Below are 14,043 nucleotides of genomic sequence, written 5' to 3'. Positions count from 1 at the left end.
CTACATTAAATGTTTTGAGGGGCTCATCCTGAACTGCATTTATCGTAGACTGTAGGAATGTCGCCATTCTTGTACGCATCATCATTCTGATCGCTGTTGAATCTGGAGATTTGACCTTATAAATGTGAATAATGAAAAACTCAAGTAAACAATTACACTGTGAAATCAACTTTTTCCCCAAAACAAGCAGTACAAAATGTGAACAAAAATGAGAGACAAAACTCATGAACATAAGGCAAATGCTTTAAGTTTGTAATGACGATATTTGTTGTTTTGTAATTAAAATGTCATATATCATGTAAGTCTAAAACATTAGCTTACTCAACATCATCTGTAGCTGCTCATAAATAAAATAATAAATGAAATTGTTGGATCCATGGTAAAAGCAGTTAAATTATATCAGTGAAACCAAAATTAAATATGATGACTTGTTCTTTTCAAACAAGAGCTTATATTTCCCTCAAAACACAGCCTAAAACAAGTATGAGGATACAGTATTGTATGTGAAACCAGTGAAGAGCATGGAGAAAAAAATAAATAAACACAAAACAGATGATATGACAGACTGAAAATTATATATATATATAAAAAAAATATCACCAAACAACATTACCATAGAAATATTCCATGTACTTCAGAAAATAAGCTACCAGCATAGTAAATGGTAGATTAAAATAAAACATTTAGTTTTACTTGTTTTGAATCAGCATAGCTTTGTTTGAAATAAAATCATATGCTGTTAAGTTACTTTTTATAGAGGCATCAAGAAAAAAAAAAAATCAATATATATAGAGAGATTTATATTTGCCATCCAGTCACTGACTGTTCATAAATAGGACAAAAAACCCCAAAAAATTCAAATGTGTCCATGTGAATTACAGTCTCTACTTGGGGTCCTCAATGGTGCCCTTGCTAAGGTCTGTCATTCTGGAGTATTTCACTTTTTTCTGGTCCAGTTCGTTCTGAGCCCACAGTAAAAGTTTCAGCAGCTTTGCTAATTTTGGAGTAGATTCCCTGTTCTCATAGTCTAGAACAGCCTGGTTCACCTCGCTCCACACCTATAGAGGGAGACAGAACCCGGCATTACGGAGGGAGGGAAAAAGTGCAGAATTTACACTAGATACAGTAATGCACCATACTATACATAAAAAGGAGAATCGACTTACATGGAAACAACAAGCACTATCCCATTGTGATGGTTACGTTCTACACAAATAAACACACATACCTTCTGCCTCTGCATCATGTTGAGCAAGTCTCCAAACGGCGATTCTTCCGGGTTGTCGAAGGCGAGCAGTGCCAGGGTCCGCTCCATCTCAGTGAGACATTCTCTGCTCTCCTCTCCCTGTTCGGCCAGCTGCGACTGCGCAAACTCCAGTGCTGCCTCAGTCTCCCGCAAACGGATGAGCTCAATCAGATGCTGCTGCTACAAGAGTTTACAAGAAATAACAACAACAGTTTTACAATAAAGGTCGCGTTAGGGTTTCTTTTCAGTACTTTTTGTCTTCTTGGGGCAGATGTTTACCTGAAGGTGAAAGTAGAGGTATCGATTGGTGTCAAGGAGCTCGGGGTGAAGGCTGTTAATGAGAGCAATGGCTTCCTGGATCTGACCTTTCAGAACCATTTCCCTGATCTTTATCCTCTCATCAAGGGAGTCCAGATCCACATTCGGCTCAATCCCGGATTCCATACGGAACTTCTCTGCAGCCTCTTTAAAGCCCTCTGTGGAATTGAAACATGTTCAGAGGGGCAGTTTATGCATTTGATTTTAAATACAAAAAAAATACAGCAAATACAAAAACCTAAGGTTAACGCAGATATATTTATTTTATTTTACACAAATCTACTGTGCTTGAATCAATACTATAAAATAATACTGACATACCTGTTACTAGATAGTTCATGATAAGCCGGTTCATATCCGCTCTCTGAATGTGCACATTATTCAGTTTATCCATCCATTCCTCTTTTGTAATATCCTCAGGCTTTTCTGAATAACTCATCATGGATGTGCTGTGGTAGACATGACATGCAAAAACAACAAACATCATTTTGCACGCATCCGATATAAAAATGCACGTGCACTCACTTTTAAATGTTTATTGTCAAAGAAGAGTTTTGATTCACTTTTAGTGCACGCTGGGTCTGGCTGAAAAAAATTAAAGCTGCTTTTAAGTAGTCTAAGATTACGATGTTGGAGTTTGACGGTAAATGAATGAACTGCACTGTGGACGTTCATATTTTCGCGGTGTTTCTGCTCCTAGACAGCACAACAGAGAAGCCAGCGGCTCACTGGCCAGCAAACAGCGTACGCGACGTAAAAAGATTTTGTAATGGTGACACTTATGCACCTGACAGGTTATATTAAAAAACTCGCCATTAATATTTTTCGCTTTTAACTGGTAATGGTACTAAAATAAACAAGCCCCGAGAGCATGAAACACAACAGCAGCGCGTGAGACTTGCAAACGGGCTTGTTCAGCCATTTTCCGACAATAACATTTCCCAGTGGCCACGCATGAAAATAAAATAATGCTAAATTATATTAATTTGAACTGTTGTTCATTCGTGTTATTTGTTTTTCGCAAAATATGAAGAATGGTGAAAATACTTACTGTTTACGAATATAAATAGCGGTGGGCCTCAGCGAAGATCACGCGATAACAGAGAAGAGCTCCTAACGAGACTTGAGGGGAGGTCAGTGATTGGTCAGAATACTGACGTCACGGTTGCTGTGGCAAAGCTGGTAAGGTTGCCAGATTCTCTGATCCTACAGATTTATTTTATTTACGGAACATTAATGTTTAAAACAATAATTTTTAATTTGTTTGGAAACTATTTAAGAAAAAATAAATAAATTAAGAATTGTTTGAACTAGCCTATTTTAATATAAATTTCAGCGAGAGTTTAAAAGTCTAAAACTGTATGTTGACTGTTAACTAAAATAATTTTCTTAAACTCGTAGGCCTATATCTAAATATCTATCAAAATATCATAATTAGACCTTATAATGTTCAAATATATATTTTTATTGACTTTAACTTCTCCAACAATTTTAGTGTTCATGAAGAGAAACAATGGCAACAACCCTTAATGTTTACCTTTTACTCTCTAACCTTCCAAAAACAAGCTTGAATTTGCCCAATCCTCTTAAATATTATCTAACAATACTGTTATTACAAAACCACAATATACAGTAGGGCCAGAAAGATAACTGATTATGTCTCGGAGATTAGATGGGACTATCACCTTTATTGTGATGTCCAGATGAGAAATCCCCCTGTAAAGAGTGGAGGGGGAGAAGGGGGTTTGTTGTCTGTATATAATAGCAATCTATTGTTTATTTCCCTCCTCATAACATTAAAATGACAACAGCTGGTATTAATTTCTGCCATATGATGACCAGGCGGAATGAGCCAATGAAAATGTGTTTGTTTTTTTGTGCTTTCAGGTTGAACCATGCCATATGTTATTTTTCAGACAAAACAGGTGATGCAATAAAATTTTGTTTCATATTTTGATGGTGTATGATTTTATCTATTTAGTTAACCAAATCAAATATGTTATATAATTTGTTAATCAAAGACTGGCAGTAAACATTAAAAGTGATTTGGAGATTTATTCTTAACAGTTTATGTAAAACCCTGCATTTAATAAAAACATAAAACTTTTTTTTTTTTTTGTCCCCTTAAAAGTTCACCAAAACTTATTTCAAGAACCATTTTTAGTGTAGGGTTCTTGAGTTGGCTATAGGGCTATAGATTAAAAAAAAACTTGATGCTATATAGATTCTTCACAAATGTGTACTGCATTCATTCATTCTTTATTATATATATATATATATATATATATATATATATATATATATATATATATATATATATATATAATATTTATGGTTTGGTAGGCTATAAGGCTTTAAAACCCTTTTGGTTAGTTATAAACTTTATTCTATATGCTATTGCCATTAAAATATTTATTATAATAATAAAATTAGTGTGTTTATGCAGGCTAAATGTCCAAATGATATCCAGATGCACGCTTGATTTTGTATAGAGTATCCTGAGTGTTTGCATATTGACTTAATTTGCCCTGTTTCAAAATCAATAAATAGGAGTATACTTTTCAAATATAAAACTCTTTTATTTTATTTTCAAAATTCAAGACAAGACATATTTATTTTGAGGATTTTCAACACCATAATTCCACAACAGCTAGGGTATTAAACATGAGTGACAGAAATGTTAAATATAACAAGTTTTCATGATAAAAAAGGAACATGATAAAAAGGATCATTTATAAAGTGTTCATGTTTCAATAGGCTATGCCTAGGCTACATAAGCAAGAACTTGCATGTAGTGTGTAATGAAATGATTTATTGGATTATTTAGGATCAAATTACTCATAATTACATAGGCTAGTAAACAATAAAAACAACAAACACGCTGACATAAAGACTTAATGCGACAAAAGGCCTATATGTGGTGTCATAATGTTCTGTGTCACGTTCAGCTGCTCAACTATCCTCCTCATCTCCTTCAAAGCCCGAGCTTGCATCAGGATGTGGTTCTTGGCCAGGAGCAGCGTCGCTATCTTGGATAGTTTTTTCACGTTTTGATTCGTCGTATATGGTATGACAGCTCGCAGGTCATCCAGCGCATCGTTAAGATCGTGCATGCGCCTCCGTTCACGCGCATTGATAAGTAACCGCAGCGCTCTTTGCTTTCTGTTTGTCCCGCTGCTCGACACCGAGTTTCCGTGAAATCCATTTTCCAGACACTGAAAACTTTTTCTGTCCGTCTCCGATGATGCTGTCTCTTCGATTACGCGACGGTCCGTGCTTAATTCGTCTGAGGGATGCGTGGGAACTCCTTCACCGAGGCTCTGACCGTAGGGCGCGCTGCTCATGCACGTGTAGAAGGGCAGTTCACGGTCTTGTTCACCAGCCGGATACATTCTCATGATGTTCATTCTGATCGCAAATGTGAATATTATTCGTCCACGTCCAACGTCCTTTGTTGCTAGAGTTAGTAACGCCTATTTGACCTGTCGAAACTTTTGAAGGATTAACAGTCTGTCCAATCAAATCAGCGTCCCGCCACACAAACAAACAAACAGGTGCTGTTTTTATCAAATATGGAGCTTATTGCTTCAAAACAGCCATGATAACAATCATATTAGCTGATTTGGCATTTTGCTTTTCTAGTCCATATCCAAAACAACGAGTTGAGGAAATGGAATTTTTCAGGGGGAGGAAATGTCAAATCCCAGTAGCTAACTGTACCCATTTTAAAAGCAAATAGGCCTATAATTGTATGCGTAAAGCATAATATTTTGCCCTGGTGATGGTTTCTTTTCTAAATAAAATGTGTATCTGGTCAAATAGCTACTCCAGAAAATGTGATATTGTTGATATTCTGTCACATAAACTGACTTTGTGAGAGATGGAAAAGACTGGCTTTGCTTTTGGAAACTGGGTCATCACGCCAAATTACTACTGGGTGTTAATCTGTATGCATGCAAGAGCAGACATTTCCAAAAATTCTCCCTCTAAAAGTCAGAAGGAAACTGGGCCACACACAAACACTGGTTTTTATCATTACAATAATTAACACATTATTTATTTTATAGGAAAACTATTTCCCCCCCATGTAAACAGTTTTTATATCAAATTGACAATATTCCTCCTACACCCGAGAAATACCCCAAACAAGTCTGATTAATTAGTCATCATTTACTAATGCAAATGAGCATGATTAGAAATTAGAACTATTGCTGGAGGAATCCTGCATGAGGGGGTTGATGGGATGCAATCAAGTATTTTGTGATAAGGAGAAACACATCTGTTTAATAAGTGAGAGTTGATGGCCTTGTTTATTTTAATCATTCAAATGCAAACATCATACCAGCAATAAACATGTAAAATAATGACAAAATCAAATGAATTAATTATCTGAGGGGCTGTTTACACGACATCGTTTTCAAACGGAAAACTTTTTATGCGTTTTGGCCGTTGATTTACACAACAGTGGTATTTTCGGGGCCTGAAATCGCAAACTTTTGAAAACGGGATTCAAAATTGCAAGTTTTGAAAACCATACCATTATTGTGTCCATGTAAACTAAAAACGCGAATTAGTGAAAACGGCGACATCATGCGCATACATATTACGTGTTCAGTCTATAGGTGTGTAGTTGTTCTTTACAAAGTGACATCGCCCACTACTGGCTCGACATGAATATTACTGTGTTTTTTTGTCATTTTCGCAGATCCATGTGGAATTGCAATTGTGGAAAAATGTTTCCTTTTTTAGTACATCGTTGTCATGTAAACGTACCCTACAACACTTTTTTGAATCATATATTGGCAATGCAATACTCTTCAGATTCATGCCAAAAACATGTTTTCTGTGTGAACTTATCAAATAAAATTGAATTTTATAGCCCTGATTCCTTATTGATGTAAATAAATTTGATCAGCACATAATTATCTTTAGCCATAACATTAATGTGGAGATCACTTCAATAAACACATGACCAGAAATATATTACATGACCTTAGATAAGGACTCCTATCCTATATGTCAAACATAATAAAACAATAGGAATGGAGGGATTGAGGACACAATAAAGGAGATGCACCAATGAAAGCACACGCATTTGTCTTACACAAACAAACCCTCTCATCATATTGATGATGACCTTTCTCCTGAAAGTGCCTAGCCTATATTTTGCCCAAATTCATTCCATTTATATGTTGAATTTAAGAATCTTAATGAAATAATAGTGGGAAATGGCAGAAATAATAATATATAAAGGCTATATTTTTTTTCCAAATTAACATACTCAATAAAATTAAATGATATTAAGTTTCTCAGTAAAATTATATATGTAACTGCTGAGAAATGTATCATTTCATGATAAAAAATACTTTAAAACAAGAAAAAAATGGGGCCAATGTGTATGCTTTAAGATTATATAATGCATGTCATACGAAATGTAAAATGCTAAAAAAGTAACCATGTCAAAATCACAAATAAACAGAGCTTGGTAGAAACGGATTACATTTAATCTGGATACGATTTAGCAAAAAATGTATGAATTTGTACGTGTGAGGTCATATGAATTTGTACAAATTAGCCACCTCGTAAAATAAGTAGGAATTGCCATGAGATCGGGTTGATTATTTACACAATGGCAGTAAATTGTTCACAATTAATTGATTCTCCTAATTTTTCATTTTTTTAACATTTATATTTTTTTATTAAACCTGCCGCTTATATACATTTGTGATTCTTCGAGTTTTTCTGGTGGTGAGGGGGAAATATAGATGAAATATATATATGAAATAATAATAATATAATTATAATAATTATAATAATATATGAAATATAGATTAAATATTTGATGTAGCAGTGATATTGCTTTGAATTTCATGTTTTTTCAATATTTGTTTTTGTAATGTTGCTGTTTTCTAAATTTACTTAATTTTAAGTAAATATATTTTAAAATCATAAAATGTGATTTTGTTTTATTCAGTGTTACTATCAGAAAACATTAACAGGTACATTAGTGTTGGTATTTAAAGTATTAACTGTCCATACATTGCACTTTAAAAATAATCTGTTGAGGCTCTTGTTGGTGAATAGAATATATTTTTTTGGACTATATTTTTTCTTTGTTTCTGTCAAAATAGTAGTATCCTACAATATATGTGACATCAAATAAGAGTTAGAACAAAAGTAATCTAGATGTAATCCAAAAGTAGTCAGATTACATTACCAAAAATGTGTAAGATAAGAGATTATATTACTGATTACAAATTTTGTCATGTAATTTGTAATCAGTAACTGATTACAATTCATAAGTAATCTACCCAGCTCTGTAAATAAATGATAAAAACCATAAATAATCTTAACTTGAATGCATATTTCCTCAAATTTCCTCACTGCTGTGATCCACCCTGTGAAACCACAGATGCCAGGTAAGAGAGTCACACTTTATCACTCATCCACAGATTCACACGCTGGACGGTTGGCAGTGGGGAGACAGGGGTCCCTGAGTAGGAAGTGGGGTGAAAGTAAAACCCGTTGCTGGGCGACTGAATCATAGTTGCTATGGTGAACTTGATTTGAGCAGCTGGTCCAATCAGCTGAGACATGTAGGGCAGAGTAGATCTCATACTGAAGAGTGTGATGTAGAAACACGTGGGAGGAAGAGAGAAGGAGGGTGGGAGGAAGAGAGAGGGAGAGTGGAAGTTAAAGAGGGAGCAGAAAAGGAAGACTGACAAGAGAGGAATAGAGGGAAGTTGCAGAAAATGATCAAACAGGATGAAAATAAAACAAAAAAGAAGGAAGACAAAAAGTGAGGGAGAAAAAAGTAAAAAAAAAAAAGGAGGGGGGGGGGGGGGCTGTGAGTGATAAGTAGATCACAGAAAGTGATTTTTTCCTCCTTGCCTATACACTAAATTTATTTTATGCACATTCATTTTCATTTTTGCTTCATTTATTTAATTTTCTTTATCCCCATCTTTGATTTAACATCCCATATGTTATCCAAATATATTGTTTTGTGTTTTCTGTTTTTTATAATGTTATTTATTTGTGATGTGGCCCAAACAATGGTTTGATATTTTTGTATGTTGCCTTTTACATTTTTGCTGGTTTTTTTTTTTAATTGTTTATTTGTTTCATAATTGTTTTAGTATAGGCCTTTCCTGTTAAGCCAGTAATAGTCTGTTTTTGTTGACCAAATTTGACTCATTGAATTAAATACAGTCGCTAACAATCGTTTTCTAAACTGGCAGTTTTAAACGTCTTTTAATAATCCCTTACAGAATATGGGGCGTCTTTGACCTCGACAGCAGGGTTAGATATACATGACAGTAGAAGCAGGTGCAGGCAGTTACTTAAACTCAATGGGCTTTCTCAGCTCTTATTCATCTACATTATCTTGACTCCTCGTCAATGACAAAGCCGCTAAATCGCGGCCCTGCCTCCCTCCTGCACTGACTTGCATTTGTTGTGACGTCTTATGATGGAGAGGCCCCGCTCGCGCCGTGGGGTGGACAGGCTGTTGAAGAGCAGGGACGCACGGGATGAATGGTCCGGCCGTTATTGTAATGCAAAGACAAAACTCGTCCCTTGCTCAATGGATAAGGAAGTAGGTCCAAAATATCGCTTCAGGGGAAGAATAAATAACCGTTTTCCCGGTTGAACATCTATTCTTGGATTTTACACATTTACAGTCGAACTGAGGGGGATTGGAAATGAGGTGAATTCAAGATGGTGAATTTAAGTTGCTGCCTACTGCAGCAAACTGTCAGGTCCATGAAATTGCGCGTGGGTTATGGGCTTCCTCGCTTCCTAAATATTCAAATCCTTTTACTTCCTTTCCTCCCACTTGCTCTCATTTAGATAAATTAGATGGGCCTATTTGTTTAACGTTCACAAATGTTTACTATCATTTATGGAAACTCGCGGGAAAAAAAAAGAATCTGGTGTGGCCCAATTCAAGCACGTAGCCTGTTTGGACTGCAACCAGGATAAAAATGGTTGAAATTTGATCTCCTATTAAGACTTTTTAATGAATATGCAGGATATGTAGGCTACTGGTTTTTACTTTTTATACTGGTTACTTACACCACAAAAGTAAGATTGTCAAGTCGCAAAACAGATGCTCCAGAAGTCGCTTTCACCTGTACTATAGCAACAGAGCATTTTCTTACAGGCTATAACATAACATTGACAAAAAGCGGTCTATTTTAATAATCTATCACTTTATTATAGATTTACTAATGTTAAAGATAGTTGGCAGTTAGCTATATTGCTAGGGGCGCCACAAAACTGTTGCACGATTGTTTTGAAGTCATTGAATAATTCACACACCAATCTCACTATAAATGTTTCGTATTCTAATATTTAGCTTACAAAGGCCTATTTTAGACTTAAAGGTGCTAAAGAGGATGTTTTGTTTTATACATTTTTGCAATATTACTTGAAACTGTCTTTACTAACTGATAAAAGACTATTTATTAGGTGCACTGAAAGGAATAATATTAATATACATCATCTGTGCGCAAGGTAGGGCCTTAAAAACATCAGCCAATCGCGTAAACGATTGGCCCTCTGGCTTGTCAATCACTGCCTTGACGTTCCTTGTGAGAGACGATCGCGGCTGCGCGCTCCAGTAACTTTCCACACTCCACAGGCGCCGCATGCAATGTTTTTGTACTGCAGATTATGAGTTAGCTGTGGTGAGTCCGACATAATGAATCCACTAACACGACACAGCGAATGCCGGTGGTAAACACTCGTGTTCCAATACTCGTGGCATGAGTTTTGGGAGGCGTTTCCTCGAAAGGAGGGGAGGTTGATCTTACGCATGCGCTCATGTCAAAAACTCACTAACAGTCTTTGGTTTCTCAGTCGACGAAAAATTCCTCTTTATCACCTTTAAGATGCGTCCCAATTCGTATACTTATGCACTATTCTATGACGTTTTTAAGTATAAATAGTGTGAGTAGTGCATTCACACTGAAAGTTCCAAAAAGAAAAAGTACACTTTAAATACCCGGATGATGCACTAACTTAATGGAAAAAATGAAGTGTGGAATGTTGGACACTTCGTGCAGTCGACTGTCGCAGCTTTAATTACGTAGCGGAGGGGAAGGGAGGATCGGACTCCGTTGTTAAATGACAAAATAACCTTATACAATTCACGCACTCCATGGATGAGTGCATAGTGCACAAGTAGTGTATAAGTGCATAGTGTAGTGCATCATTTGGGACGCAACTTTAGACTACTTCTTTTATAGGCTAAAGCATACATCCTTCCCTATAAAAGCTCAGCCCTCTGAGCAGGTTCATTTGAGACGGTTTTTGCATATAATTCTCGCTTTCTGTCTATATAATGAAGCAGGTGATAAACCATGAACTGACCGTGGCACATAGGTATTGTTTAGAAAGCTTGGGGGCATTTATAGCTACTACATTTTTAGCTACTACAACAACTCAGCTGAATTTAAAGGGCGCAAATGGCTCTCAGTCCTCCGAATGTCAGCCTCACTGGTTTTCAAGGGCATCGTTCTGATGGGGATTTGGTTAACGGGAGAGGAGGGGGCCTTCGGTGCGGGTCATGACGTCACCATGTCCCGATGTAATCCTCTCGCGCTTGAGTCCTATCAGCAGAGGAGGACGAGCGCGCGGGGACGCGAGGAAGCACTAATTTCTCCAGAAGGGATCAGCGCAACTAAGACGCAAACGAGACTCTTGAACACTGCAGCAGAAGTCGATTACGATTTAAACCTGGATACAATCAGTGTGTTTCGGCGAGAAACGAAAGACGTGACCTCGTTGCTTATTGCGGGATGCAGGAGGGATACGGCGGCAGCTCAAAAGATGCTCGACGGAGAAAATGGAGCATCGTGTTTACGGGGACTGTAGTGATGTTTCAGTCATTTTGCTTGTTTTTGGCGGTGATATTATTTTGAATAAGGTTGGTTAACAGCTTTTTGAAAAATAGTTAATTGTGTATTTTGATATTTTAAAAGTGTGTTGTTTACACTTGATGTAGTCTATAGGATGCACTACTGCAGAGGTCAGCAAAACGAGTGAGAATCATAACAATGCGCGCCCTTCGGACGGATGCTATAGACCTTCTTCGTTGCTTTCATTCTGTCGCCTGCAATGAAATTCCTCGGTTTATAGTACGACACCTATTAATTCATAATATGCTTTATTTTGGGCATTGACATTCTTTTTGAATTCCTAGCCGTACTGCAACAGAGGCAAAAAAAAAAAAAAAAAAAATCCCAGAGACTCAAAAGAAGGAGGACAATAGCCATGGCTGCTTGAATTGAGGCTGCAGAATCATATAGACTCCCAGAGCAGCTCTTAAAGGGAGTGAATATAGGCCACTGGTTGGCCTGGTCTGCGCAATATATGCTTGGATATTTGACTGTGTTTCACGCGAAATTGAAATAGAGAACACTGTAGAAACATTATTGTAATTAGTATTTTGACGTTTTGTCGACGGCGTGTTGTCAAAACGCATTACGCCATCCCTCTTTGCGGTACTCTTTGAAGAGGAGCCTGCTCTGGTGTGCGCGCGTCATGGAGGGTGGTGACACGGGCCCGCCACTCTGCGTGTTCACGGCGGACCTTGATTTAATATCCATACAATTAAGGCACGCGGTGAATGCCAAGAGAGGGGCCTTAAAACGACAAACCAGTCTCGTTTAGAAAACGAGCAGCAGCACGGAGTGAAGACTGCATGGTTATTCTCGTAAAGTCACAGAGCTGAACAGGAACTGAGGCCGCTTGGGTTGCAGGCGCATGATAGGAATATTAATTTTGGGAGCTGACAGGAATGTGAAATTCCTCTTCTAATTCAATCTATATTACTATTTCTATATTTAAATGTATTACTGTTTCACTAAGTCTATTACCACTAGTCTATGAGGTCATCTTCACATAATAATAATTAAATAGATTTAATTAGGGGTTTGCTGATGTAGACATTACTTGGTCGAAGGAACCATGGGCACAAATGTTCTAAACATCAGATACATATTAATGGTTTCTGTACAAAAGACATTAGGTTCCCATTGCAACTCAGAAAACGCAGCAAAACCAAAGTCAATGACGCAGGTCAATATTCCAGCCTAAAAAAGAAAGGCTAATCTCACATTACTACCTGCAACATCATGTTTTGTGATCACTATTTGGTCATGTATAGGCCTCTTTGATTTTGTAATGGAGTGCATCTGAAATCAACTGAAATATTTGGATACGTTTTGATAAAAATACTGCAAAACATCAGGAAGACATTATTGTGTAACATTTAGAACAGGATTTGTTGTTTTCTAATTGTTCTCACTGTTTTAATATGCACAGAGCATCTTCTACCAAGAAGACCTGCACGCTTTTTTGCTTGCCTGTCAATAAACCCTTATTTCATGCAAATCTGTCGCATGTCTAGAAATTTTGTTTAAGTTTATATTGCTGGCCTTCTCCCAGAACTCCACATAATCATCCCATCCTCTTCTTGTAACTATGCGCTGGATGAGTAGAACAATATGGCAGCCAATCAAAGAGATGGTTATCTAGAGCTTCTAAGGGAGAATTTTACTCCCAGCTGTTTCAATGTTTCAACACCTACTTTAACATTCTATATATGACCATTATATTGCTATGTATGCGCCACACATGCCAAAGTCCTCAGAGTTTGACCACAATGTACAGATACTCTCATTGGCCGTTGACTTAAATTACTGATGTTCAGTCTCAGCAGTCTGAGCAAGTGCCAGATGTGCACATAAATAAAATGGGCTACCATCTTTACACCATTCAACCTTTACTGTAAGGCTTACAGCACAATGCTTGTAGATAAACACCATGATAAAACACTGCTCGCTTTCTTCAACTGAGCAATTAATGGTCTGACAAGGCAAAGTTGGAGTGTGTAAAATATTCTTCACACTGTATTAACTCAATAACACAACCTTAGAATTTTGATGACAAAGATGAACCATTTTAAAATTTGGGCAAAACAAACATTTATAAAGCATTGTTGATTATATTGAGACCATGAGGGAATTACAGTATTTCAACATTTGTTATAATTAGCTCTATTTCTAAGCTTATTTTACAGTTTCAGAAGTGACATTGACATAAATATATATTCTGGGTTATTTTGAGATTCAAAAAATAAACATAACAAATATATGTCCATCATCTTCAAGTTAGGCATGTTTATCCTGTGTTCGTCAAAGGTGATTTCTTAACTTTCAATCCTTTCAGGTGGGTGTGAGTAGGTTAAAAATGGATACAGAACTCTTTGTGCATCTCAAGACAATCTTTCCAACAAAAGGCAGTAAAAAGAACAACAATTACACCATATAGTATTATTTTAATAATGAGCATGATCAAATCTAAGAACGTGATAGATAGTGACCTTCCAATACAATGCATATTCATTTCAGGGGTGACTTAAATGTTTGTCTCGTAACTCTTTTTTTAATATTTTTAGTATTTCATATATT

General features: G+C 36.6%; 1 protein-coding gene across 2 annotated transcripts; it reads right to left on the bottom strand.

Moving 5' to 3' along the window:
- Positions 1–182: 182 nt before the first annotated feature.
- gid8a (GID complex subunit 8 homolog a (S. cerevisiae)) lies at positions 183–2,646 on the bottom strand. 2 transcript variants are annotated; one of them, XM_067394789.1, is made up of 5 exons: positions 2,616–2,646; positions 1,886–2,013; positions 1,526–1,722; positions 1,229–1,426; positions 183–1,058 (listed from the first exon to the last, which is right to left on the bottom strand). In XM_067394789.1, the coding sequence occupies exons 2-5, from the start codon at positions 2,004–2,006 to the stop codon at positions 885–887; spliced, it is 690 nt and encodes a 229-aa protein (XP_067250890.1). In that variant the 5' UTR covers positions 2,007–2,013; positions 2,616–2,646; the 3' UTR covers positions 183–884. The 2 variants fall into 2 exon arrangements, with proteins under 2 accessions (XP_067250890.1, XP_067250889.1); XM_067394788.1 differs by lacking the exon at positions 2,616–2,646 and having other exon boundaries at positions 1,886–2,243.
- Between the last annotated feature and the right edge of the window lie 11,397 nt (positions 2,647–14,043).

This window comes from Chanodichthys erythropterus, chromosome 9 (assembly GCF_024489055.1).
Source record: "Chanodichthys erythropterus isolate Z2021 chromosome 9, ASM2448905v1, whole genome shotgun sequence".
Taxonomy (NCBI): domain Eukaryota; kingdom Metazoa; phylum Chordata; class Actinopteri; order Cypriniformes; family Xenocyprididae; genus Chanodichthys; species Chanodichthys erythropterus.
The sequence above is the reverse complement of the archived record's forward strand: the minus strand, read 5'-3'. Positions and strand labels throughout refer to the sequence as shown.

Bases quoted from the DNA above. Each gene is read 5' to 3' on its own strand.
- gid8a (XM_067394788.1), bottom strand. From the start codon at position 2,051: ATGATGTTTGTTGTTTTTGCATGTCATGTCTACCACAGCACATCCATG. The intron at 1,427-1,525 runs GTAAACATCTGC...AAACTCTTGTAG, and splicing joins ACCTCTACTTTCACCTTCAG to CAGCAGCATCTGATTGAGCT. The intron at 1,059-1,228 runs GTATGTGTGTTT...CTCCCTCTATAG, and splicing joins ACATGATGCAGAGGCAGAAG to GTGTGGAGCGAGGTGAACCA.